The following is a 25,140-nucleotide window of genomic DNA, read 5'->3' on the forward strand; positions in this document are numbered from 1 at the left end:
CTTGCAGATGGTTGGATAGGATGCACTTCTATACCTTTGGAGGTGTTCTTGCCTCCCTGGTTCTTTATGATCTTGGCCTGTTCTGGTGCCTAATCTCCATTAGTGACAGTTGCTTCTCCCAACTTCCTGCAAAGGGTATTCTCCATTAACCCAGGAAGGCCCTAGCTGCCAGCCTGGCCAAGGCACCGAGGCTAAACCAGCAGGTGAGTGAGTGTGGGCCAGGCCAGGCCAGTGAGCCCAAAGCCCCGGGAAGCCCAGGGCCGGGGAAGGGGCAGCATGGCCGGCTCCCCTGGGTGTGTCTGAGAGGCACGGGTCTGGGTCAGCTCTGGTAAACATCCCCAGCCCTCCACTGTTTCTAGCACTTAATCCACTCCTTTTTCAGATGTGGCCAGAATGTTGAGGAGAGGAGGCCTTGGGCTTCCCTGAGGGAATTGGAACATGGGGCCCACGGAAGCCAGGTCTGGGGGAAGCTCCCAGTGCTCCCTACCTGGACCTGGAGCAGCAGGAAAGGGCATGGTGGGTGGCGGTGAACACCAGGACCCCACACCATCAGCAGTACTTGTGAACATCACTGTACAATTGCTGCAAAGCCATTTGCCCCCGTTTCCCAGGAGCTCCCAGGAGGCTTTGGTACCCAAGTCTTTAAGTCAAAATCCAGTTCTGACATAAAGAAGCTGTGTGATTTGAGCTGGTTACATGGCTTTTCTGAGCCTCACTTTTCTCTTGTGAAATATGGGGAAACAGTATCTGCCTGATGGGATGCAGTGAGGATTCAATTAGAGCACGTGGGAGCTGTGCAAACACTGGCCATGCCCGGCTGACAGCTATGAAATGTGTCAGGTGGGGAAGGACACCTCTTTCCCCCGTGTGCAGAGATCTCTGCCTGAGTGCTGGCATAACAAGGGCCCATGGGAGGCTCCTGGGTCCCCCATCCCAGTGTGCTTGTCCTCCCACCAAGGAAGGAGGAAACAGGTGATCATGTATGGGAAAGCCCTACCGATCATCACACACAGCAGCAGATTGTCAGAGCCAGGCCCTTCAGCCTCAGTTTGACAACCCAGAGACCCATAAGATAGCCACACATCACTTCAACATAGTTTTAATTCATCAAGTCTATTAGATAAGATGAACAGAAAACCCCAGTCCTCTTGTCCTCGAGCACCATGAGTCTTACTTCAGAAGCTATTCAGGGAACTCCACAAGCAGTGGAACCACTGCTGCTGATGTACTTGACAACTAAGCCATGTTGAGCACCTACTATGTGCCAGGCCCCGAGCGACTGCGCATTCCAGCATGGGCCCAACGTCCATGTGATGGCATGTCCCATGGTTCTGTTTGGTTCTGGTTTCTTCTCTCTTCTCTCCCAGGGATAATTCCTAAAACCTTAGGCCTGTAAACACTATCTGATGACTCGCCACATTGCATCTTCAGGCCCACACTCCACAACCTTGCATCCAACTACTGTACCCACTCTCCATTTGGATCTCACTGGATTTCAAACTTACCCAAGCCATAGATAAAATTCGTGGCTCTACCACCCCAAGTTTTCCCCCATTGTTGTTGGTTGGCCCACCATCCAACCAGTGTCAGGCTACAAATCTAGAAGTCACCTTTGCATCCTCTCTTTCCCTCACATTGTATATAGTGCTTGCTCCATCTTCCCAAAATATGTCCCATGATCATTTCTCACTCTTCCCCTGCCCCCCCCCGCCCGGGCCCCCAAATATTGGAGTTCTCCTATATCTTCCGATTTCATGACACTGAATCTCCTAAAGGGGTCCATGGCATTCCTTATAAATAAATAAAAAAGTCACCTTTGGTTGTTCCTGGGAAATTCCTCAAGCATTATCGACATTAATGAACGATCCCAAGGCCTTGCGAGTCCAGGGGAGGGACCTAGAGTGGCTGTGGCCCTTCAGAGAAATCTCAGTCCTGGACCAGTTGCAAGATTCACTTCAGGAACCAGCAAGGTGTGGCTTTATATGTAGGAGATGTGATTGTTGAACAGGTATAAATAAAAATTTATTACATTCAATCATATGACAAACACACTGAAAAAGTTCATATTTCAAGAAACCCATAACAAATCCTTTTATAAAGGATACAATTCTTTCGCCGAAGGATCACCCCTTAATTTACTGGTGCCGTGAATGCATTTGCATAGGTCACATGTTCCTAAAGCAGGGCACCCTGGTGTGAGGGTCCTGGAGATTCAGTCCCTTTGAAGACACACCAGTGGCTCACCAGAGTGACCCACTCTGCCTCTAGAGAGAGATTAATTATGTGGAAATAATAGACAGGTCATTTCTTCTGAGAGACGTGTCTGTAAACATGGCTCCCTTGTCTGGGAAGAAGATGCCCCGAAAGATTTTCCTCCACTCGTTCCTGAACAGGGACATGTTGTAGAGGATGGGGTTCAGGGCCGCGTTGGCGAACGTGAAGGCCACCACCCAGAAGAAGAGGGACGGCCAGATGACCAGGTCCTGCTTGAAGTTCTGGATCAGGATGAGCAGGATGGTGATGATGATGGGGCTCCACATGATGAAGAAGGAGATCATGAGCAGGAAGAGGGTGCGGAAGAGCCGGAAGTCCTGCTGCGACACGCGGATCTGGTGGCTCTCCGAGTACGCCAGGCTCACCGTCAGCCTCTGGCGCGACGCCTTGGTGATCTGCGGGGACACAAGCAGCGGAGCCTCAGTCACCGCAGGGTGACAGCAGGGAGGTTCAGAGTTGGCATCTGCTGCCCCCGCTGCACGGGGACTATTTTGTGCGCAGAGAGCGCCCTTAGGAGAGGTTTGTCCACCCTTAGGTGCGCTGAAGAAATGGGGCGCCTGGGTGGCCCCCTGAGAAATAAGGCAGGAAATCATCCACTTGTAGATAGAGTGGAGGAGGGGACGTGAAAGGCCTGAACTGGGTGGTGTAGGAGAGGGATGTGAGGATCCCCCAGATTTATTTGTTAAAACCTAACCTCCAAGGTGATGCTATCAGGAGGTGGGGCCTTGGCAGGTGATTACGTTATAGGGAGGAAGCCCTGCTGAGTGGGATTAGTGCCCCTAAGAAACAGATGAAGGGCCCTAGCCGGTTTGGCTCAGTGGATAGAGCTCTGGCCTGTGGAGTGATTCTGGTCAAGGGCACATGCCCGGGTTGTGGGCTCCATGCCCAGTAGGTGGCGTGCAGGAGGCAGCTGATCAATGATTCTCATCATTGATGTTTCTATCTCTCTCGCTCTCCCTTCCTCTCTGAAATCAATTTAAAAAATAAAATAAAAAATAAAGAAGTGATTCTCCTCTTCCTGATAAACTGAGAGCACTCCTTAGAAATATTCTACTAAAAAAAAGATAAAGAGATTAAGCTTCATTCATCAGCAGTTACAGAATAGTCATGGGGATGTAGTCAATACGTGATATTGTAATAACCATGGAGGTGCCAGGTGGGGGGATCATTAGGTAAGTCATATAAATATCTAACCACTATGCTGCACATCTGAAAAACTAATTAATATTCAATATCAACTGTAGTTTAAAATATTTTGAATTAAAACAATTAGAAAAGAGGCCCGAGCGCGCTCCCTGAACACAGCTGCCGTGGGAAGACACAGTGCGAGGTCGGCAGTCTGCAGCCTGGGGGAGGGCTCTCACCAGGACCCCCATGCTGGCGCCCTGATTTATCACTTCCAGCCTCCGGAGCGGTGAGAAATCAATTTCTATTGTTTATAAGCCACTCGGTCTGCGGTATTTGGACTGATGACAGTCCAAAAGACTGAGACACACAACTTCCCTATTGTCTCTTTTTTTCGAAAAAGCTAAGTATTTCTCACGAGTTCCTGTGCTGCTGCTGCTGCCGGTGGTCCGAGGGCCACACTTTAAGTAGCGAGGCCTATGCACCCCTTCTTTGTACAGGTGAGGAACCAGGGCTTTGAGGGAGAGTTTAGCCTTGGAAGTGTTCAATTCAGAGAGCAAGAGCCCCACAGAAGCTGAGTCTGTGAGAGAGGAGGTGGGGGCTGCCATTTAAGTGTGTCTCCCAGGCCCAGGTGGTGGGTGGGCTGGCGGGGCGGGGGGGGCGGCCTGGCCTCCCTGGTGGCTGGGAAGAGTCCAGTGCTCAGGGGCAGGCTGCCCTGGAGATACATACAGCATCCTGCCTTGATGCCTAATTCCAATTGTCCTTCAAGCACAGCCAGAGGGCAGAAGGCCAGCTGTCCCCTATCACTTGCTCAGCTTTAACGGTACCCAGAGTTTTGGGGGTGAAAGGGACAAGGGTTTGTGATGGTGAATGGGGACAAACCGGTGCACAGTTAGCACAGGATGCGATGGGGCGCTGTACATGTGAGCCTGACATGCTTTGTTCCACCTGTGACCTCTGTCCCCAAGGAAGAGATCAAATTTAGGATGTGTTGGTCACATTCATGGTCCTTGCTAACTCCCATTTGTTTAGTCTGGCCCCATGTCCTGCGGTAGCCACACAGTGGGTGCTTACATGACTGGAGACTTTAATGGCCACAAATCTCATTAGCAGGCCTTCCCAGGCCCATTCCCCTAAGATTCTGGAATCTCAAGAGGGGAAGCAATTTGAAAGCAATTAGGGTAATTCACAGTTCAGGCAAGTTTAACTAAAAGATCACAATGGCTTAAAATAGTCTCCTTAGAATAGTTGTTACTAGCTAATTAAAGAGTAGCTGTTTGTTTTATGATCAAATGCAATTGCTTGTGGCTTCTGTGCAGTAGCTGAGGTCCACCTCTTGGTGATGGAGACCAGGGCAGCGGATGCTGAGTGAACAGAGCCCTTTCTTCCCCACCCACATCCCAACCACAAGAACAGTGGGAATCAGGCTCGCTGGGCTTCGGGGAGGGCTCCCTGTGTGCCAGGCACTGTACTGTGCATTTATATGTATAAATGGTCGCATTTCATCTTTACAGCTACTCTTTAGATTGGTACTATCATTATTTCAGCTTCAGAGATGAGGACAATGAATCTCAGGCAATGTGAGTAACTGTTGAGGGTTACTCCACTGGTGATACATGGTCAAAACCCCCATCTGTGCAAACCCAGCTTAGCTGAGATAAAGATGAGCCACATCATAAAAGGCTCCAAAGGGGCTGCCATCCTCTTCAGCCCTGTTCTGCAGGGTGGGGCTGCTCAGGAGACATAAACCACCATCTCAGGCTCGCATGCCGGAGGTCACATTGGCACACCCAGGTCTGGAAGCTGCTGTGTAGAATCAAGTTAGAATGTGTGTTCAGGTGAAAGCTGCTTAAACTGAGACTGCCTTGGCCGACAGACCTATGAGAGTAACGGCTGGGCAGGTTGGGAGGTGGGAGGGCTGCAGGGGAAATGCCACCATCTCTGAGTAGGGGTGTCACTCTAGACCAGTGGTCGGCAAACCGCGGCTCACGAGCCACATGCGGCTCTTTGGCCCCTTGAAGTGTGGCTCTTCCACAAAATACCACGGCCTGGGCAAGTCTATTTTGAAGAAGTGGCATTAGAAGAAGTTTAAGTTGAAAAAATTTGGCTCTCAAAAGAAATTTCAATTGTTGTACTGTTGATATTTGGCTCTGTTGACTAATGAGTTTGCCGACCACTGCTCTAGACACATAAGGAATGATTCAAAAGCAGCCTCATCGCTCGTGCTGCCCACATTGCCTGCCAAGAAGGATGAAGTCCCTGGTACTGTGTCTCATTTTTGTGAATGAATGGTGGTGATGCATGTTCATATTTATTGAGCACTTATGTGCCAGGCCCTGTACATATCACTTGGTTTATCTCTTTAAATTCTCCCAACAGTTCTGTGACACATGTACTTTGAGGATCCCCATTTTACAGATGAGGAAACTAAGGCTAAAAGAGGTTAAACAACTTGCCCAACAGCACCCAGCACTTGCAGAGCCGGGCTTCAAACCTTGGCAGTCTGACTCCAGCCCATGCTCTTAATCTTAAACTAGTTCCTTCCCACTCTCTACTATCTCTGTCAGTGGAAAGCCTCTGCCCAGCCTGTAACTCCAAGCTCTAATGCCAGGAGCTCTGAGGAGATGCACCAGCTTCCTGGTTCATCTCCTGCGTGGCACCAGCAGTGCTTCGTTTCAGGTAGTCACAGGGCACCTGCCACAGACACTGTGTGATAGACGTTGGAGCGTCATTCTTGCCTCTGAACCCCACACCCTGGGTGTTGGGCTGTCCTGTGGCTTCTGTGCCTGACAATGACTGTGAGCAAACAGACAAATTGGACTGACTCATGAGCCAAGTAGCTACATGGTTGCGTCTTTTTTTAGCACTGACTGCTGCTACTATTTCCTTCTGTGCACAGTTTCTGCAGCTCCTGGGGAGTGAGAAGGAAAATGGGCCCATTATAATGAGATGTGGCTCCCCCTCTTCTCTCTTCCCCACATTAGATGACAAAACCAGTCAACTGCTATCCAGGGCTTTCAATGTCCCTGGCATTGGGCAGAATGTTTGATGTGCTTTTAAACTAAATGCTCAGTTAACTTCTGAGGATTAACTTTAATCCTTAAAACAAGTCAATGGGGTAAGTTCTGTCATTACCCATTTAGGAACAAGAGGTGAGGCTCTGAGCAGTGAAGTGACTTGCACAAAGTCTGGAGATCAAGTGGGGGCGTGTACCTCGGGGCGGAGGGGAGGGGACCTGAGTTCTTCACTGGACACTGCTGCAGGGAGAGAGGACAGTGCTCCGGGAATGTGGTCCACGGCCACCTGCACCAGCCACCTGGCACTTGATAAAACACACCTGCTTGGGCCCACTTTCAGACACTCTGCTTCTGTGGGTCTGAGTAAAGCCTAGAAATCTACACTTTCATAAACTCCCCAGATGAGTCTCACCCACTAAAGCATGAGAACTATTCATCTGGGACAACAGACTTGAGCTTTCTCCCAGACCTTTGAGGAGTCACTCCAAAAAAAAAAATTATATATATATATATATATATATATATATATATATATATATATATATTTCAGAGAGGAAGGGAGAGGGAGAGAGAGAAAAACATCAATGCTGAGAGAGAGTCATTGATTGGCTGCCTCCTGCATGGGCCCCACTGGGGATCAAGCCTGCAGCCTGGGCATGTGCCCTGACCAGAAATCGAACCATGACCTCCGGTTCATAAGTCAACACTCAACCACTGAGCCACATCGGCAGGGCCTGAGGAGTCACTTATTAAATAGTTTGAGACTCGCCACCTTCATCTGGAGGCTGTGAGGGAACCTTCTCTCCACCTCAGGCCCTTAGCCACTCCATGCCGCCAGACCACGGCTGCTGACAGGTGGGTGCAGGGAGCGGTTGCTTCTCCCTGACACGGCTCAGGTCCCTGAGCGCTGGGTCTCTTTGGGGGCTGCTTGGTCCATCAGCAACTTCCTAATTAGAATCATCAGACATAGCCTCCATCCTTCCAGAGGGCCCACCTCCCTTTCCATCGGCAAACAGACCTCAGAGCTGGGGAATGAGGGTCAGGCGTGGGGAAAGGCATGTGTGTTCACTTCCCAGCATCTTCACGTTCAGCTGAAACATTTTGTTTCTCAGGTAAGCTCCGAGATAGAAAAGCGTTTTCCATCTTTAAGCCACAGACTCACTCCCATGCAATAAACATTCACTGAGCCCCTTCTATGTGCCAAGCACTCTTATAGGTGCAAAAAGCAAGGGCACCCTGCCTACCCTGCACTTCCATGTTAGTGTGTAGTAGGGAAGGGGGAGGAGGAACAAGAAACATACAAACAAAGGGTAGAAGCATCTCACCTTGCCATGGCAATGGTTGCTGGGTGACAATATAAACCAAGCCCCAACAGCTAACATTGACAGCCCGATCGAAGGTACTTGGGAGGGGCTTGGAGACTATTTCCCTGGGAAACTGTTGATTGGAAAAAGCCACTGAAGATGTATAGCCTGGCTGAGTCATGAGTAAAAAGGAAGCAGGGCGAGCAGAAAGGCAGATAAGATGGGAAGAGCCCGGGTGACGTCTGTGCTCAATCCTGTCCAGGGCAGAACCAGCAACCTGGGTGGGGACTTTAGAGCCGTTTCCCGAAGGAGACTCATGGAGCGCCAGTCCAGAGAGATGCTCTGTGGGGAACAGAGTCCTGCTGTCAGGTTTAGCCATGCTGCCTACTCTTACCCTGTGCTGGAGATTCCCAGAGTACATTCACATAGTAAAGACGCTGAGAAGTCCTGCAGCAAAGAAATCCATGTAACTTGGATTAGCCTAGCATTTCCCAGACTCATTTGATCATGGAACCCTTCCTAATGTCTAACATCCAATGGAGTTCTAGAGAGTGCATTAGGGGGACTCTGCCTTAGAGGAATAAAAGATCAGGGTGATCTGTAAGGGGCACTTCTCAGGCCAAGAGATGGAAGCTGAGTTAAAGTCAGTAGTGACAGGTGAAAGGTGGGGCTGGTGAGAAAGGGGTACGTGGTGTAGCTGTGTGTCCCATGGCTCCACATGATTTGCTAATTGTGTCTCTGTAAATATGGCTAATTAACACTGACATTCCATGATTTTACAGAGTTATATACTCTTGACAGAAAAACTCCGCAGAAAAGCTGAGTCAGTGTCTCTGAGTATGAATATCTTCGGAGGTATCCTGCCCAGACCACCATCCACCTGGAGGCAACTCACCTGCTTCCAAGTTACCAGCCTGGCAAACCCACAGGTACAGAGTGAGGACACATGGTATGGTCCTCCCAGGAAATGGGCAACAGGTTTGCTAGTAAGCGAGAAGTAATTTTTAAAATGTCTTATATTTGCATTAACATTGTGATTTTCAAAACATTATCATATCTGCTCTCATTTTGTTGAGAACCACTAGCAGGGTCGCCTAAGACCATCGGAAAACACAGATATTTACATTACGATTCATAACAGTAGCAAAATTACAGTTATGAAGTATCAACGAAAATAATTTTATGGTTGGGGGTCACCACAACATGAGGAACTGTATTAAAGGGTCGTGGCATTAGAAAGGTTGAGAACCACTGTGTTAAACAATCCACGGAGGCCCATTTAGCTCCAGAGAAAACTGAGTGACTTGCCTAAGGTCACACAGAAATAAAGCTTGGACTAGAACCTGGGTCTTAAGACTCTTCAAGCAGTGATTTTCCCACTGCCCAGGAGGAAAAGGTCCTGTTGGCCCTGTGAGTGCCTTAGTCATTCAATGAGTGTTTATCCAGCACTAACAATGGATGAGCCAGGCCCCTGTTCTAAGCTTGGGGCTATAGCAGTAAACAAAGTCTGCCCTCATGGAGCTTGCATTCGAATGGGAAGGACAGATGACATACAAATAGATACATATAAATGGAATATGACAGGGGCTGTAAGTGCTTTGAAAAGAAGTAAATAAAGAGAACTGGAGAATGATGGCGAGTCTTGTTGGAGAGTGGGAATTGTTGAGCATGCTTCCTCCTAGTGAGAGGGCTAACCCCTATTTCGTAAAACTACTGTTTGGAATTCTCTGCTGTTTTTTTTAGACGAACTCTTATTCTAAAAAATAACTTTGCTTTCTAGCCTGCTTGAATAATGAGGAAGATAAACTTAGCTGTCTGACCTTGTAGGCCAGAGACTAGATATGCCCATACTCTCAATGCCATGCCAGGTGCATTTTTTAATTGGATAGAACTGTGTTGTTTCCAAGGCCAGCAGCGAGATAACCCACTAAGCGCAAATAGGGCTGGCTCTTTAATTAAGGAAAACTGCTTTGTTTTAAATTGTTTTAGACTGTTTGCTCTGCAAAAAACAGGATGTAGTGAATGGGTTTAAATACGGTCAGACACAAAGGGTCGGGGCTGCTCTCTGATCTCCCTGCGTGGAGAGAGAACAGTCCCCGGCCGGCAATAAAGGCTCCCTAAATTTTAATTTGGTCTGGACTCCAGTGGTCTTTACTCACGTTCGCTCCACAACAGTCTCTCTGGGGAGCAGCCTTTTGACTGGAGACCTAAATGAAGAGGAGGAATGGCCCACGCAAGAATTAGGGGATGAGGGATCTAGGAGCGAAGGTGGCAGACGCAAAGGCTCGAGGCAGCAATGTGCTGGTGTATGTGAATAGCCCCAAAGCCAACATGGACACAAGAGAGGGGAGAAGATGAGGTGAGAGGGGCAGGCAGGGGCCAGATCACATAGAACCTTAAGGAGGTGTCTCTTATCCAATTCGTCAGTTTTCAGAGACTCTGCATATAAACCCAAGGCCAGCCTTCAGTTCTTCCTATCACAGACCCCGGGACAGCTCCTGGGTGAAACAGAATATCTATCACGACTCACAGTTGTGAAACGGTGCCCTGAGTGATGGGGCAAAGATATAATTATGTCCCCTCACTTTCTTTACAGATCCCCCAACCCATCAGGGCTCTTGGGGTCTCCTAGAATGTTCCAGTGGGCCCTGGCCTGAGAAAACAATGAAGGGATGAAGGGGTGAGGAGGAAACCTTTTCTTAGAATAAGTCAGTCCTCCCCCTCAGGCAGCTGAGAAGTATGAGACATGAGTGAAAGGAGAAGACCAGAGCCCTCTTGGCTTCTAAGGAACTCTGGAGCCAGACTACCTTACATTTTGATACTGCTGCTTATGAGCTGTGTGACCTTGGGCAAGTTACTTAACCTCTCTGTACCTTGGTTTCCTCATCTGTCATTCTTAGTAATATTAAATAAGTTAGTTCCTAACACACTATAAACACTATGTAAATATTTGTTAAATAATTTTTTTAAATAATTTAGAATTGTTTCTACATCTCTATACATTTTATACATTCCTTATCCCCTCACTTCTTTGAACATAACAATAACAGCTAACACTTACCACATAGCACTTACACATGCTAGGCGCTATTGCAGGCACCTTACAGACCTTAACGCTAGGCGTGAACTGTCCTCATACCATTGAAAAGCCCCAGAAGTGGGTCACTTGAAGGAGGGTCAGAAGTCCACTGGTGGGGGAGAGTCTAGGGAATACCACGGGACCCAGGATTAGCAGACTCGGATGGAGGTGGGGCTGGCTTTGGGTTTTGAGCATCTAAAACGGTGACAGATCTCAGCTACAAAGAAAGAGCCATAAAAGTGGCCAGACAGCAAGCAGGACCTACAGGGCCCCACTTCAATATCCCTGTTTGCCAGATGACCCAAAATATGCTATAAAGCCAAGATCTGACAACTGTAAACCTCTGAGAGGACTCAAAGGCTTCACATTAAACCGTCTCAAACAAGCACAAACACACATACACACCATTTGCCTGGGCTGGCACATACATGTAAACAGGCTGCCTCCAGAGGTAGGAATCAGGCTGGCAGGGCTTTTTACATCCCTACATGCTTGCTCCGAAGGCAGAGGCCATGGCCTGTGTCAGCCGCTTTGGAAAGGCACGTTTCCGGGGCTGGGGGCTGGGGGCAGCGGGTGGAAGGTGTGCGGTGGGAGCTGGGGAAGGTGCTGTCTGTCGTGCTGTTTCTGGAAGCTGCTTCGGGAGTGGGGTCAGTTTGCAAGCTGTGTGTGTGTACTGGGTGTGCTTTTCTGTATGCAGATGATGCGTCAATAAAACATTTTAAAAGTGTGTATTCTCTCACTACACTGCTGTGTGTGGTAGGGAAACAAGGACGCAATTCTAAAGCCCATAAAATAAATTAGGCCACAGCTGTATGACAGAAGATCATCAAGCCGTTAAAAATAATGAGGCAGAGATAAAGGATCTGATATGGGAAGATGTTATGGTAGAGTGTTAAGCGAAAAAAGAAAGCTAAGAAACAGATAGTAGTATCTCAAATCTGAAAAATAGTTGGTATTTGATCATTTTATATGGTTTATCATACACATAGCATAAAACTATGTATTTATGTAAATAACTTGGAGAAATACACATAGAATAAAACTATGTATATATATGTAAATAACTTGGGAAATATACAATGAATTAGCAACAGGGGTAGCATAGATTTTTAGTTTGTATGTTACACATTTCCATATTTCTTTAATTTTTTGTAATACATTTGTATTTAGGGATTAGTGACAAATAATAACAATCATAAAGGTGTAACTTTTCTTTTTGCAGGAGGGGTAGATCTCGGCAGTGAGCCAGAATTGAGCTGGCGTGAGCCCTAAGGTAACTTCTAACCCAGAAATGCTAAGACTCCACCTGTCAGCTGTGGTCCGGAAGCACACGTACCTGTAAAATTTTGGAGTAGCTGATCACAATGAGCAGTCCCGGCACCAAGAAGTTCAGAGTGACAAAGGACACATCCCAGGAGATTTCTCCAGCAATGCTGGGCCAAACCAGTGTGCAAATCAGAATTTCCTAGGCATAAAAAGGAAGAGAAGGTCATTTAAATGCTGGCTTCTTATTTGGCCTTAAGCTCATTCCCGCTGGGGACTTACCAGGCACTCTAACACTGATATGTTACTTATTGGTACACTACCACACAATTGACAAGAAATCCCAGAATCCCTTCCATGGCCCACACAACCCCACTTACAAATCATTTGCCTCTGACCTCACAATAACGCAGGGTCACCGGCTGGTAAGAGCCAGAGTTAGTTCCCAGGCATGACTCCAAGCCCAGTGCTCAAGGCAACAGGGTCCACATGAAGGCATAGTGTTCATTTGGAGGCTGTTCAAACGTCTGCAAGTGTCATGCTGCATCAGAGAAGGGCATGGCTGACGCCAAGGCAACGCTGGTGCCCAGACTCGGGAGTTCTGTCCCTGGGGGCCTCTCCCCAGAGGAGCACCCCGCAGCCCCAGACCAAGACGCAAGCACAAGCCTCCATCAGTTTAAGTGGTGAAACCACTGGAATGTGGCCAAAGAACCTGCAGGTGTGACCTTGCTGCTACCACTGTGTCGTGTTGAATTCAAATATTGGGCACTAATACAGACCCCAAAACAGCGGGGACATTACTGAATAGTTAAGAGATGCTGCAACCATGTCCTCTGATGAATAAGTAGGCCAATGAAGAGTCCTATCTATCATCTATCTATCATCTACCCATCCCTCCTCCCAAACCCAAATATCCTGTGCCCGCTTCACGGTAGGAACAAAACTGTTCAGGGAACAAGTTGCTCTTCCAAACACGTGACATAGGTTTTGAAGAGTATATTTGTGTAAAAAGACCGTATTATTGATTTTTGGTGAACAAGGCATCTTAACCAATGTCTAGAAGAAATATTATCATCCATAGCACCATTCATTCATTCATTCATTCATTCATTCAATGTTTACTAAATGCTATACTAGGCAAAGAGTTTTTATCATTTCTCAACATGTATCATAATTAGGTGGTCAAACTCAAAATACAGTCAAATAGACCCTTCTTCTCCTATTTGGTATCAACACAGCACTTAGTCCACAGCAGGTAACACTTTACCTACATTATCTCATTGGATGTTCACAACAACTTTATGGAGATGTATTATTACCATTTTTACGCAGAGGAGGAAACTAAGGCTTAGAAACATCCTCCTCAAATAATATAACACTAATGATGTAGTCCTTGTGAATCATATATTTTCCCTAAAGAGCTAAGACCAACTGTGGTAGGCAGTTAGACATGCGCAAAGCAAGGCTGATGGGCCGGGTACAGAAAGTCACCAGGACAGAAAGCCCCGAGTGCCTAACAATTAGCAAAACTGGGAAAACAAGAACCTCACCCCAGGGCATCCTTGGTTAAATGCAGTGTTTAATTTCATTTTAAAAATTAAAAAAAAAATCAACAAACACCAGGCCCACAGTCACAGCTCTAACTTGATGTTATAATTTTGTTTCTGTGGGAAAGTCTATTTGACGTAAGTCGTTTTGATTCTAGGTTGTGACTCACAGGAGTTTGGCAGCGAATCAAATCTGGAAGGTGGGGGCAGGAGTGTTCTAATATTCTCTGCATGTTTGAAATGTTTCCTGATTTTAAAAAGGAAATTTGAAAACCCAAAGTGCTAGACCTGCTTTGTTACTGAGCTACAGAAGTAAAGCTGGCTGAGTCAACAAGTGTCCTTTAATTCATTTGTTCAACCACTATTGACCCAAGCCATGGTGGCTGAGCCACAGTGAGGCCACAGTGAGCGTGGGCTTGGTCTCTGCAGTCAGGGAGGGAGAGGCCCTGGGAAGCTTCAATGCAGGGCATTGAGCTGGAAGCGCCCAGCAATCGACAGGTGACAGGAGAGTGGAGTCACCTGGCAAAGCTGAATCCTGGAGGGTGTGTGTCAGCTGTGTCTGAAAGGATGGGGTTTCCGGAGAATGGAGAAGCTGGAGCTCAGTGTCAGGACCAGAAGGGATGAAGGCAGGAGGCCAGGCACATCATGTGGTTAAATGTGACTTCCATCCTCCCCAGCCCAACCTCCACCCCTTCCTAACACACTCATTCATTTCCATGACTTCTTTTTGCAGATGATGCTGAAATCTAGTCTTTTCAGCCAGTCTTCTTCTGAAGCCCAGACTCACCCCACTTACCCTGAGGACATCTCTACAGGATGCCTCATAAGCACGTCAAGCCTCCCACATCCCACTCCCAAAAACTTCCACCTCCTGCAGTCACTGACTCCGCATGGAGCTGCCATTCCCCAAGCTGCCAGGAACCTGAGCACTAGCCTTCTGCCTTCTACCTCCCTCTCAGAGGGAACCTCGGAGTTCCACCTCGTAGCTATCCGATCCACCCACAGATCTCATTCTAACTTTTCACCCCCTCCCAGACCAGGCCATCTCTCCCTGAAGGGGTGTACATGGCCCTTCTCCAGCTGGCCCCTGCCAACCCTCCTGGCACAATCTCTTGCTGACGAGGGGCTATTTCCTTTGCCTGCAATGTTCCTTCAGTCCCCCACATCCTTGTCTGGCTACCTGCCTCTCCTCTTCACACTCTGCTAGATATACTTCTTGTCTTAAGAAGACTCCCCTGTGGATAGGGACATCTTCCCACAGGCGCTGTTCAAACGCTGCCTTCTCCCCACACTGGTTGACTTACAGGCAAATGCCACCTGATTCCAGCTGTTTCCTGTCAGCTTCTCTAATGATTCTTCTGATAGGTTGTTTTTTTTTTTTTTAAGTATTTTAAAATTGATTTTGAGAGAGAGAGAGAGAGGAAGGGAGGGAGAGAGAGACATCAATCTGTTGTTCCACTTATCTATGCATTCATTGGTTGATTTTTGTATGTGCCCTGACTGGAGATTGAACCTGCAACCTTGGCATATAGGACTATGCTCCAACCAACTAAGCTACTTGGCTAGGGCTCTAAAGATTCTTCTGGAACACCCTGGGGATCACTTCATAAATCATCCTTCCTGTCCCACCTCTTCAAACAAAAACTGTAAGACTTCAAGGTCATTTTAAGGAACTTCGAATCCTACTTGCACATCTCCTTATCTATCAGCTTCCCAACAGAAAAGAAAGAAAATATCAATGCAAGCGATAGACTTACTGTCTTTTATCTTAAAAGCGTCCTCTAATGTTAACAAAGGCAAGCAAACTGTTTGTTTCCTGAGCCAACCCACACTCAGTAGAGACACGATGGCATTATTGGCCTCATATTAAACCTGGGTAGGGTGGGCAGTGGACCAAGGCTCCTAAGGAAGTATCAACTCATGAAAATGACACCAGGAGAAACAGACTGACCCCGGCTAAATTCCAGCTCATCTCTTACCTGCTTTATGACTTTAGGCATTTCTTCCTCCAGGAAATAAACACAAGAACACCTACTCATGGGACTGAATTCTGCCAGGGCCTGGGACCATCTGCATGCTCAAAAAATGCACTTCCTTGAAGAGGATGAGAGTGTCTTGGGCATGTAACCCATGGTGAGGGCAGGGGGAGGGGTGCTCAGCAAATGTTTGTAGAATAAATGGGCCGCACATTCTGGCCAGGGTGGACAGTCCTCCCCAGCTGCCAGTGAGGGTCACCTCCCTACCGGGGCCACGGCACACACAGGCAGGAATGCCGTTGGTACAGGCTGAGCTGACCTGGCTGAAATGTCTAAGTTACTAGGATGTATCCCCCACCTCTTAAAATGGCAGTCTATTATTTTTACAGCAATCAGAAGAATTACACTGTTTAAAGAATGTTTAAAATATTTCTATCCACAGATAAGGAGACTAATAATAGCTGGTAATTTTTGAGCGCTTAACCATGTCTGTGCCAGATATTGGCCCCTTTACTGAACATTAGTCCCCATGACAATCCTAGAAAGTGGAAACCTTATATCAGGCCCATTTTGCAAACGAGGCAGGTGAGGTATAGAGAGCAGGACCACTCACTTGCCCCTGTCACACAGCTCCTAAATGGCAGAGATAGGATTCAAATACACAGCATTTGACTCCAAAGGCCACATTCGTCATACCAAATTATGCAGCATTTTCTGAAATGTCCATGATTTCAATCTCCCTTCAGGGAAGTCACCCTGAACTGCTGGGTTACCTGGACTGCTGAGCACTCACTGCCCAAATGGACAAAGGGAATCATGTTTCTGATTTGGTGGGGGTGGGGGGTGGGGGGTCCAGGTAAGCAGAAAGCCCCCTGGCCAGGGCTCTTTGAGAGCAGAGTGCCAGCTTGTGCTCGGGGTTAGTTAGTTCATTCTCTGCGCCTGTGCTTTGGGTAGGAAAATGCCGCCCATCCACAACCTCCACATTTCATGTCCAAGTGGGAGGTGGCAGGCCAAACCTACAGCCAGGAGGCGGGCAGTAGGGGTCTGAGAAAACAAGCCTTTGCTGATTTTAATAGGAGACTTAGTTCAGTCTAGACCAGATCCTTCTTTTTAAGGTCACACTCCCTTTTGTCCCTCCCTTTCTCACTCTTTATTTCTTAAACCACGGGGCTTATTTGCTCACATAGAAAATGAGATGTTTCTTGCATGCTCAGGTCACAGCCTTTGAGGAACGAGGGTTTTTTCTGTTTGTTGGCTTACTGGCAGGTGCATGGGTGGGGATGGGCGGGGGGAGGGGGGAGGGAAGCATAACACAAAGGGGAAAAGACAAAGAGGATGGAGAGCTGGAAAGGACTGTGGAATTCTCATTACATGCTCCCTCTCCCCACCTCTACTAATTTCCGGGAACAGGGCTCCAGTAAGAACTCACCTGTCCCCCAATCTCCTGCGGTGCTGTGAGAACCCATCCTCTCCCTGTGGCTTTGCCCAAATCCCTTTCCTAAGGCTCTGAAGACCAAGGAGGTGTTTCCGGATTAAAATCAGAGGGTTCTGTGTGCCCCGCCCAAGGGGAACGGATGGAAGGCCACTTCACACAGATCTCCATGGGAGCGCCTTGCATGGAACCCTCGTCCTTCTGGAAGCAGAATGCAGAGGGCTTTGACCACATCCACATGCCCCCCCCCCCCCCAGGGGTAAAATACAGAGTGGAAAGACATGGAAGACAACTGCAGTGCCCATGTGGGCAAGCAGTTGTAGTCTGGGCTTTTGGCCTAGAGGCGACAAGAGCCTCATTTTTTTAAGTGTTATTTGACAGTTAAGTAGGCGTGTACCTAAAACAATTGTAAAAGAGAGAGGCACAAGATACACATCTAGAAACATAAGATACCCTTAAGCTCTATCCTTAATTCTCTGATTTGTCATTTGTTTCTGTAAAAAAAAAAAATGGGGAGAAATCCCTCAAGTTCTGTTTAAAATACAGAAGCACTAACTCAGTGAGGAAATTACTTAAAAAAAAAAAAAATCACAAGACTGATGGTGGAACCCCAGCTCCAAGCTGATCCAATTGGTCTGGGGTGAGGCCTGGTCTTCCACTTACTTGAGAGCATCTGTGTGGCCACCTGGATTCGTAGGTGTATCTGGGCAGAGGAGACCAGCTGCCCATGAAGCTAGGGCCCTTGGTCTCCCCATGCCAATGGCACCCACCAGCTCAACTAATCCCAGCTTTTGTGGCCCCACTTAAAGAGACATGCCACAGGCTCACATATTCTTTGATCAAGTGCCACGGGTCTGAGGCAGTTCCTGCCTGTTGGTCACAAAACAAACCAAACAAGCAAAACCCCACAATGTATTCCACGCAAGATATCAACTATTAAGAAAGAGACTTTTAGGTCTGAGTTATGTTAAAAAGATACTGCTTACACAGGATGCAGACTTCTCCCCCACCCCCAGTAAAAGGCCTGGGTGACAGACAGGTCAGGGGAGACCCCCAGAGAAGCCCACCTCTGTGTCCAGGCTTTGGAAGAGACACCAGGGAGCCATTGGTCCAAAGCTCAAAGCCTTCTCCTCTCCAACCTCCCCTCCCCAGCCCAGCCTCCCACCTTCCCACCCCTCTGGCCACTGCACGCGCCTCTCTTTGGGGCTGTGGTTTGTGTCAGGCTTGCTCCGGTGCCCACCCTCCCTCCCAGGGCCAGGGCTGAGCAGTCCTGGGGAGCGACCTCTGGAGGAAGAAGGAGGGGGAAGAAGCCAGCTGCAGCAGCCTGGGGAGGCTGAGCCGCCTTTTGGTAAGGTGCACAGAACCCTAGGAAGACTAACACCCAGGGGCTGACAGTCAGAGCCGCCGGCCACTGTCCTCCCCAGCCCGCGCTCAAGTCCAGCGTCCTGGAGTGAATCGCGGCTCGCAAACCCTGCCCGGGCCCAGCAGGCTAGCAACGCAAACAGACCCGCGCCCGCGATTCTGGAGCGCGGACGGGAGCAGACCAGAGCCAATGTCATGAGCGGTGCGCAGAACTGTTTTTAGATGGTGGACCCACCCACCCCCACGATCCCAATGACAACTGGGGGTCGTGGTGCCTCGAATAAAGCTCATGGGCCCAGCCTCTGGGACCTGCGGGACATTTCGGGTGCCCAAGATATTCTGAAACCACCCATCACCCGGGTTCCCAGGGTAAGCTCCCGCGGACTAGTCTCATCCTTCCATGTCGCAGTTGGAAAAACTGAGGCTCCAGGAGGAGAAACCACACACACACACACACACACACACACACACACACACACCTAGAGGCAGTCTTGGTCCTGGGGTCTCTAGGTCTCTAATTCCCTTTCTCCCCGGCCCATCCACACGCACCTGCCCCCTCCAAGCAGGGCCCGTGCCAGTCTCGCACTGAACCTGCTGCGCACGACCCCAGCCCCTCCTCGCGCTACGAGTGAGATGCCCCAGCTGCTCCTCGGCCTCCGCTTCCCCCTGCAGAGTAGGTGAGCAGTACGGTCGCACCCGGCCAGAGAGCGGAATTTAACAGGATGTGATTAACCACTCCGAGTGCCCTAAGTTCCGTCCGGCTGGCTGTGAAGCCCCCGTTATTTCATTACTTTTGCAATGAAGAGTGGGTGCCTTTTACAGGCATTTTGGGGACCCCACTTACAGCATTTTGGTGGGCGTTTACGGGATCCACATCGTACGGTTGCAGTGAAATTTAAGGGATAACCTCCATCGCTCCGGGCACGGTGACTGACACATGGTTAAGTGCAGCAAATGGCCTGTTATCGTTGCTGTTAAGCTTCATCCCAGGCGACCGTTTCCGTCGGATCCCCGCCCGCCTGCCCGCCCCGACAGCTGCCCGGCTCACCTGCTCGGAGCCCGGAAGCCGCTGGGGGAGGACGTGGAAGAAGACGCAGAGCGGCAGCGCGGCGAGCGCCGAGTAGCCCCAGATGAGCGCGAGCAGAGCCGCCCGAGCCCTCGGGCCCGGGCCCCGCACCCCGCGCTGCAGGCGCACGATGCACACCACGCGCTCCAGGCTGACGGCCGCCAGCGTGAGGATGGTGACGCTGCCGCTCAGGCTCATCACGTAGAGGAGCAGATGGCAGGCGACCGGGCCCAGCATCCAGGCCTCGGTCCAGCGGACGGCCAGCACGAGCGGGATGGCGCTGGTGAAGAGAAGGTCGGCGCAGAAGAGGTTGAGCACCAGGCAGGCGGTGGTGCCGCGGCGCCGTCGGCGCGCCACCAGCACCAAGGCACCCACGTTGCCCAGCAGCGACACCGCAAAGATGAGCGCCAGCACGACGGTCTCCACTGCGCTCAGCACCAGCCGGTGGTCGCCCTTGACTTCGGAGAAGAAGGAGAAGCGTGTTCGGTTGTCCGGCTCCAGGATGCGCGGGGGCCCAGTGCCCGCCGCCAGCGCGCAATCAAGGGACATGCCCGGCGGCCGGCGGCCCGCAGCTGTCTGCGAGCGCGCTCATCTGGGAGGTGACTGCGCGCCAAGGCTGGGAAAGAGGGAGGGAGGCGGTTGCGACACCTCCCCTCTGACCCCCTCCCGACTGAGGAGCGCTGGCGCTGGGCGTAGCAGCTGAGCCGGGGCGCGCGGGAACGAGGAAGTGCCAGGCTGGAGACACACGGCGGCTGGAAACGTCTGGCTGCGCCGGAAGGTGGTCGTCTAGAAAGGGATTCCCCGTCCACCGGCAGGTTTGGGAGCGCCCCAAGGGCTGAGAAACCCCACCTAGTGAACCCTCGGAACCCCTGAGGGCCTCTCCAGCCTCTCCCATACTCCAATGACAACCGGTGTGCTGAAGCCTTTAATCCACCGATTTAGCTAAAATTGATTTAGGAGTGTCAGAGCAGGACTTTGGAAATCATTTTGGCCTGCGCTGTGCAGGCTTCACCAAAGAAGCCCCACGGGTTTGAGAGGTGAATTCCAAAGCACCTTATAATGGATCCAGATTTGGGGGGAGGTGATATGGGGAGAATTTTTTGTTTTCATTGCTTAATAACGTGACTTAGGGGGCTGTTTTATCTCTCTGTGCTCCAGTTTTTGAACCCACAAAATGGGAATAATAAGACATCTGACTGGGTAATTATAAGGATCATATAAAGAAATTAACACAACACCACACAGTAATTGCCTGGGAAGTGTCATCAATTATCAGTTACTGAAATGAAAATGCATGTAAATTTTGCATTCTGAGCAATGATATAAAATGCCTTCAAGTAAAAAGTGTGATCTTGAATAAACTTGACACCCGGAAGGACATCCCAGTGCTTTCAGGTGCACACACAGGCTGTGAATGTGCCTCAGGCACCCGTTTGACAAGCAATGAGAGATCAAACCCCCTTAGAGATGAGGAAACTATGGCACAGAAAGAAGTGACTTGTCCAAGGAGGCCCCTGGTTAGTAATAAAGAGCCATGTCCCTGCCTCTGCCCCACACATTCCCACCACGCCCATGCCATCTCGTTTTCCGTGATAGTAAGTTAGGCAGTTAGAGAGTGTAAAGTGTGCTTGTGGCCCTAACAGTGCCAACTTCCTCACCACCCAAGCCATCACCCCCTCTCCCCTTTGCCACACTGCCAGGCCTCTCCCACTTGCCCGTTCTGTCTTGTGAGTGTCTCTGTGTATTTATGAAGGGTCCAGTGTAGCAGTCTCAGTGCTTTCTGAGGGGAGGGGTGCGTTTGTGGATCTGCTTATTACTGTGTCATATGGGTCTGAGTTGACAATGTGACCTCTGACCTGAGGGGCAGTTTGCATGTCAATGAGAGATGTTCCACTTGAATCTTGACTAAGTTCAAGTTGTAAAATAACCAGTTTGCTTCCTGACACAGTTGAAAAGGGGCAAGAGATTGAAATTAAAGGAACTCAGATGGAAAGGGGCGTTGTCTGACTGGGGTCAGAGGACAATAGTTTTGTGTGAGGGAAAGGAAAGCTGTGTGAGAGAGAGAGAGAGGAAAGAGAGAGAAAGAGAGAGAGAGAGAGAGAGGCAATTCCATTATTCCAGGCTGAAGTGACATGGGGACAGAAAGGTTTCCCCGGAGTGGATTACCAGGGTGAGGTCTCTGGGCTAAAAGGACTTCTCCATCACTACCCTCCAGGCTTCTCCCAATGGAAAACGGGTGCGTGCAGAGGTTCCCAAGCTTTCTCCTTTCCATCACCTTCATGGCACCCCTAGGCCAAAAAAAGAACCAGCAGCTCCATTTAGGCCGCTGGGTCCAAACGACTTAATAAGACTTCATGTCCTAACAACTTAGTAGGCATCAGAGTAAATAATAACTATGAGTTGAAAAATAAAATTTTTGTTTCATTCTTCAATAATCGCAGTGACTTCCTAATGGGATGGTGCACCTGTTGAGCTCCACAAAACTGGGAATGAGATTGGGCACTGCCACCCACATTTTCGGCACCACAGTGATTTTCATGTATCTGCTTTTAATCACAATAAACCCTGAGCACCCGGCTTTGTAAGTGGATTTAATGTTGAAACTGTGAGTGACCTAGAGCTAGTACTTCATGTGGAGTCCCACGGATATCGAGTAGTGCTGTTTCCCTGGGCACCGAGCATATGTGGGCACAGTGGTTAAGAACACGGGTTTGGAAACTCGCCTGTCAGGATACGAATCCTGGCTACACAACTCACCATGTGACCTTGAACTTCAGCTTCTAGTTCTTCGGTCTTTCCATATATAGAAAGGATATAATAATAATACCAACCTCATAAGGTCTAATGAAGTTCCTACATGTAGAGCACATAGCACAATGGTCATCAAACAGACACCAGGTCAGGCTTGATGCTCAACACTATATAGTCTTATGGACCAACCACACATACCCATTTGCAAAGACAGTCTCAGGTTATGAAATTATTGTTAGAACTCCCTTTCACTCTCAAATTGCCCTGGTTTGGAGGATAAATTATATGCTCGGACTGTTTATTAACTCATTCAGTGCTCCTGCAAGTTGCACGCACTGGGATTCATCTCTAGGCAGTCACACCCCAGTACCCCTGCTCTTAACCACCAGAGCAGTACTTCTTGGGGAGATTTTGCGCACACACACACACACACACACACACACACACACACTGCAGAGATATTTGGTAATATTTGGACACATTTTTGATTATCACAGCTGGGGAGTTGCTACTGGCATCCAGTGGGTAGGGGAGAGGCCAGGGTTGCCGCTGAACCTCCTACATGCACAGGACAGCCCCCCAATAAAGAATTGCCAGCCCAAAATGCTGATAGGGCTGAGGGTGAGAAATCTTGTACTATAGGCTATGGCCTCTTGGGACCTCACCAAACTTTATTTCTTGTTGTCATTCTCTGCTGTGAAGTCCTACCAAGTGGCAAAAAGCCAGAAATGTTATCATTTTCCTGGTAGAGGTTACACCGAAAACTCTCTCCAGGCGTCCTCAAACTACGGCCCGCGGGCCACATGCGGCCCGCCGAGGACATTTATCCGGCCCGCCGGGTGCCGCTGCCTGTCCTGCTTAGCAGCCGACTCATCCCGGGCCCACAGTGCGCATAGGAATTTGTTCATAGTTGTTTTTTTAAAACTATAGTCCGGCCCCCAATGGTCTGAGGGACAGTGAACTGGCCCCTGTTTAAAAAGTTTGAGGACCCCTGCCCCTTAAACCAGCCCACAGTGAGCTCAGAGCGATCTATGGCTCCAGGTGTGCACAGTTGTCAAATCCCCTTGGTCCATGGGGCTGGGCCTGGAGTCATCAGGGTGGACCGACCTCACGTGTTCTTTGGAGACAAGACGGCAGGAAACCACAGGCAGAGCCCTGGTGAGTGTTGTATTTATTGCTCATGGTCATTAATTTCTATTATTGTCATGCTCCTTTGCCTCTCCACTCTTAGATTAAATGGTAGAATGGAAACAAGGACCCACCAAGTGTAAATACAGACAGTGTAGTTCTGAGCTAAAGGGAAGGCCCCATGGAGGGATGACTCCTGTGCCTGTTTATTTTATATTTTTAACCAAACAGGAGGTGGGGACTTTTCTGTGTCTATTTTTTACTGTTTTTGTTTTACTTTTCCTCTGGAAAATGTTTATAAAGTTTGTATGCAAATGCTTACTGGCCCATTGCTTCTCTTCAAACCTCTCTGTGAATAATCTATCTTCTATCATACATCTATCTATCCTCTACCATCTATCATCTATCTATCTATCTATCTATCTATCTATCTATCTATCTATCTACCTACCTATCATCTAATCTATCTATCTCTCTATCTATCTACCTATCATCTAATCTATATATCTATCTATTCTCTATCATCTATCTATCTATCTAGGCCTTGCAGAGATCAGAATATCTCCTTACACCTCTGCTCCATCTTGTCAAGGACAGTCTCCACTACACCCCCCCACCCCGCCCCCCAAGTTGCCCTGAGCATTCACAGCCAAGTAACCCCCTCCACCAGGCCAGTGGGATAAAGGAGGGCCAACTTGTGCTCGGAGAAGCTCGCTGTGCTCCTTCTTCAAGGAGGGCCAGAGTTCCCAGGCAGACAAGGCACTGGGCTGAGTTCCAGCACTTGCAACAGTGGGGAGGGCAAGAGCTTCCACGTGCCTCAGGCCAGTCATCTCGACTGTCCATAGCAGGTCTATCAGCCAAAAGAAAAAAATCCAAGTTGAAGCTGGGCAATGAAAAAGCTAAACGCAAGTGGAACGAGTGATCAGCCCACCTGGTTGTGAAGTATTCACATAGGAGGGGCCCACGGCAGGGATCTTAAAATGAGATGGGGCAGCCGAGCCACAGCTAACATATGCAATGCTTTATATCCATTAGAAAAAGCGCCACCCTGAGCAGACAGGAAAGGGCAGTCCTTTCTCGGGGTGGATGCAGCCTAGTCTCCGGGCTTGGCAGCAGGGGTCTGGCTGGGTTTCAGGGCCATGTGACCCCGCAGGTGGGCGTCCTTTGCAGGGAGGACACGTTGATTCGCTGTGGCTCTGCCTCGTGCGTTATGGGCTTGTGGCAGCCAGGCCCCATCGCACTGGCTCTTCTGCTCACTTGCTGGTGGTTTCTGCCCTCAAAGCCCAACCCCATGCCCCATCACATCGGGGCGCCGACTGAGCAAGAGTGTGTCCCCAAGCCAATCACTTGCCTGGGGAATTTCCACAGCTCCCTGTGGCGGGTATGCTGTCTGAGATGAAGAGAGGAGAGCAAGGGTCAGCCTTGTAGCAACTGTGAGGACTACAATGTGCAAGGAGGGGCTGACCTAGGCCTGTCCGCCTCGGTTGGAGTCCTAGTGTGACTTAACTCTGTTTTCTGAGGCAGATAAATAGGGTGGGGCCAGTCCTAAAAAAGCCCCTGCTAGCCGGTTTGCCTCAGTGGATAGAGCGTCGGCCTGCAGATTGAAGGGTCCTGAGTTTGATTCTGGTCAAGGGCACATACCTCAGTTGCAGACTCAATCCCCCACCCTGATTGGGGCACGTGAGGGAGGCAATCAATTGATGTATCTCTCTCACATCAATGTTTCTCTCTGTCTCTTTCCCTCCCACTCTCTCCAAAATCAAAGGAAAAATACCCTCAGGTGAGGATTAACAACAACAAAAGCCCCTGCTTCCCT

The 25,140-nt window shown here is 49.3% G+C and overlaps 1 protein-coding gene across 1 annotated transcript; it reads right to left on the reverse strand.

The window, feature by feature from the left end:
• Nucleotides 1–1,084: 1,084 nt before the first annotated feature.
• On the reverse strand, nucleotides 1,085–20,407 carry FFAR4 (free fatty acid receptor 4). Its single transcript, XM_080640073.1, has 3 exons — nucleotides 19,428–20,407; nucleotides 12,136–12,264; nucleotides 1,085–2,669 (listed from the first exon to the last, which is right to left on the reverse strand). The coding sequence occupies exons 1-3, from the start codon at nucleotides 19,992–19,994 to the stop codon at nucleotides 2,280–2,282; spliced, it is 1,086 nt and encodes a 361-aa protein (XP_080496199.1). The 5' UTR covers nucleotides 19,995–20,407; the 3' UTR covers nucleotides 1,085–2,279.
• Nucleotides 20,408–25,140: the final 4,733 nt, after the last annotated feature.

Source organism: Plecotus auritus (genome assembly GCF_963455305.1).
Source record: "Plecotus auritus genome assembly, chromosome: 9".
Lineage (NCBI taxonomy): Eukaryota > Metazoa > Chordata > Mammalia > Chiroptera > Vespertilionidae > Plecotus > Plecotus auritus.

Bases quoted from the DNA above. Each gene is read 5' to 3' on its own strand.
- FFAR4 (XM_080640073.1), bottom strand. From the start codon at position 19,994: ATGTCCCTTGATTGCGCGCTGGCGGCGGGCACTGGGCCCCCGCGCATC. The intron at 12,265-19,427 runs GTGAGCCGGGCA...TTTTATGCCTAG, and splicing joins GGCTTCCGGGCTCCGAGCAG to GAAATTCTGATTTGCACACT. The intron at 2,670-12,135 runs GTACGTGTGCTT...GTGTCCCCGCAG, and splicing joins GCTACTCCAAAATTTTACAG to ATCACCAAGGCGTCGCGCCA.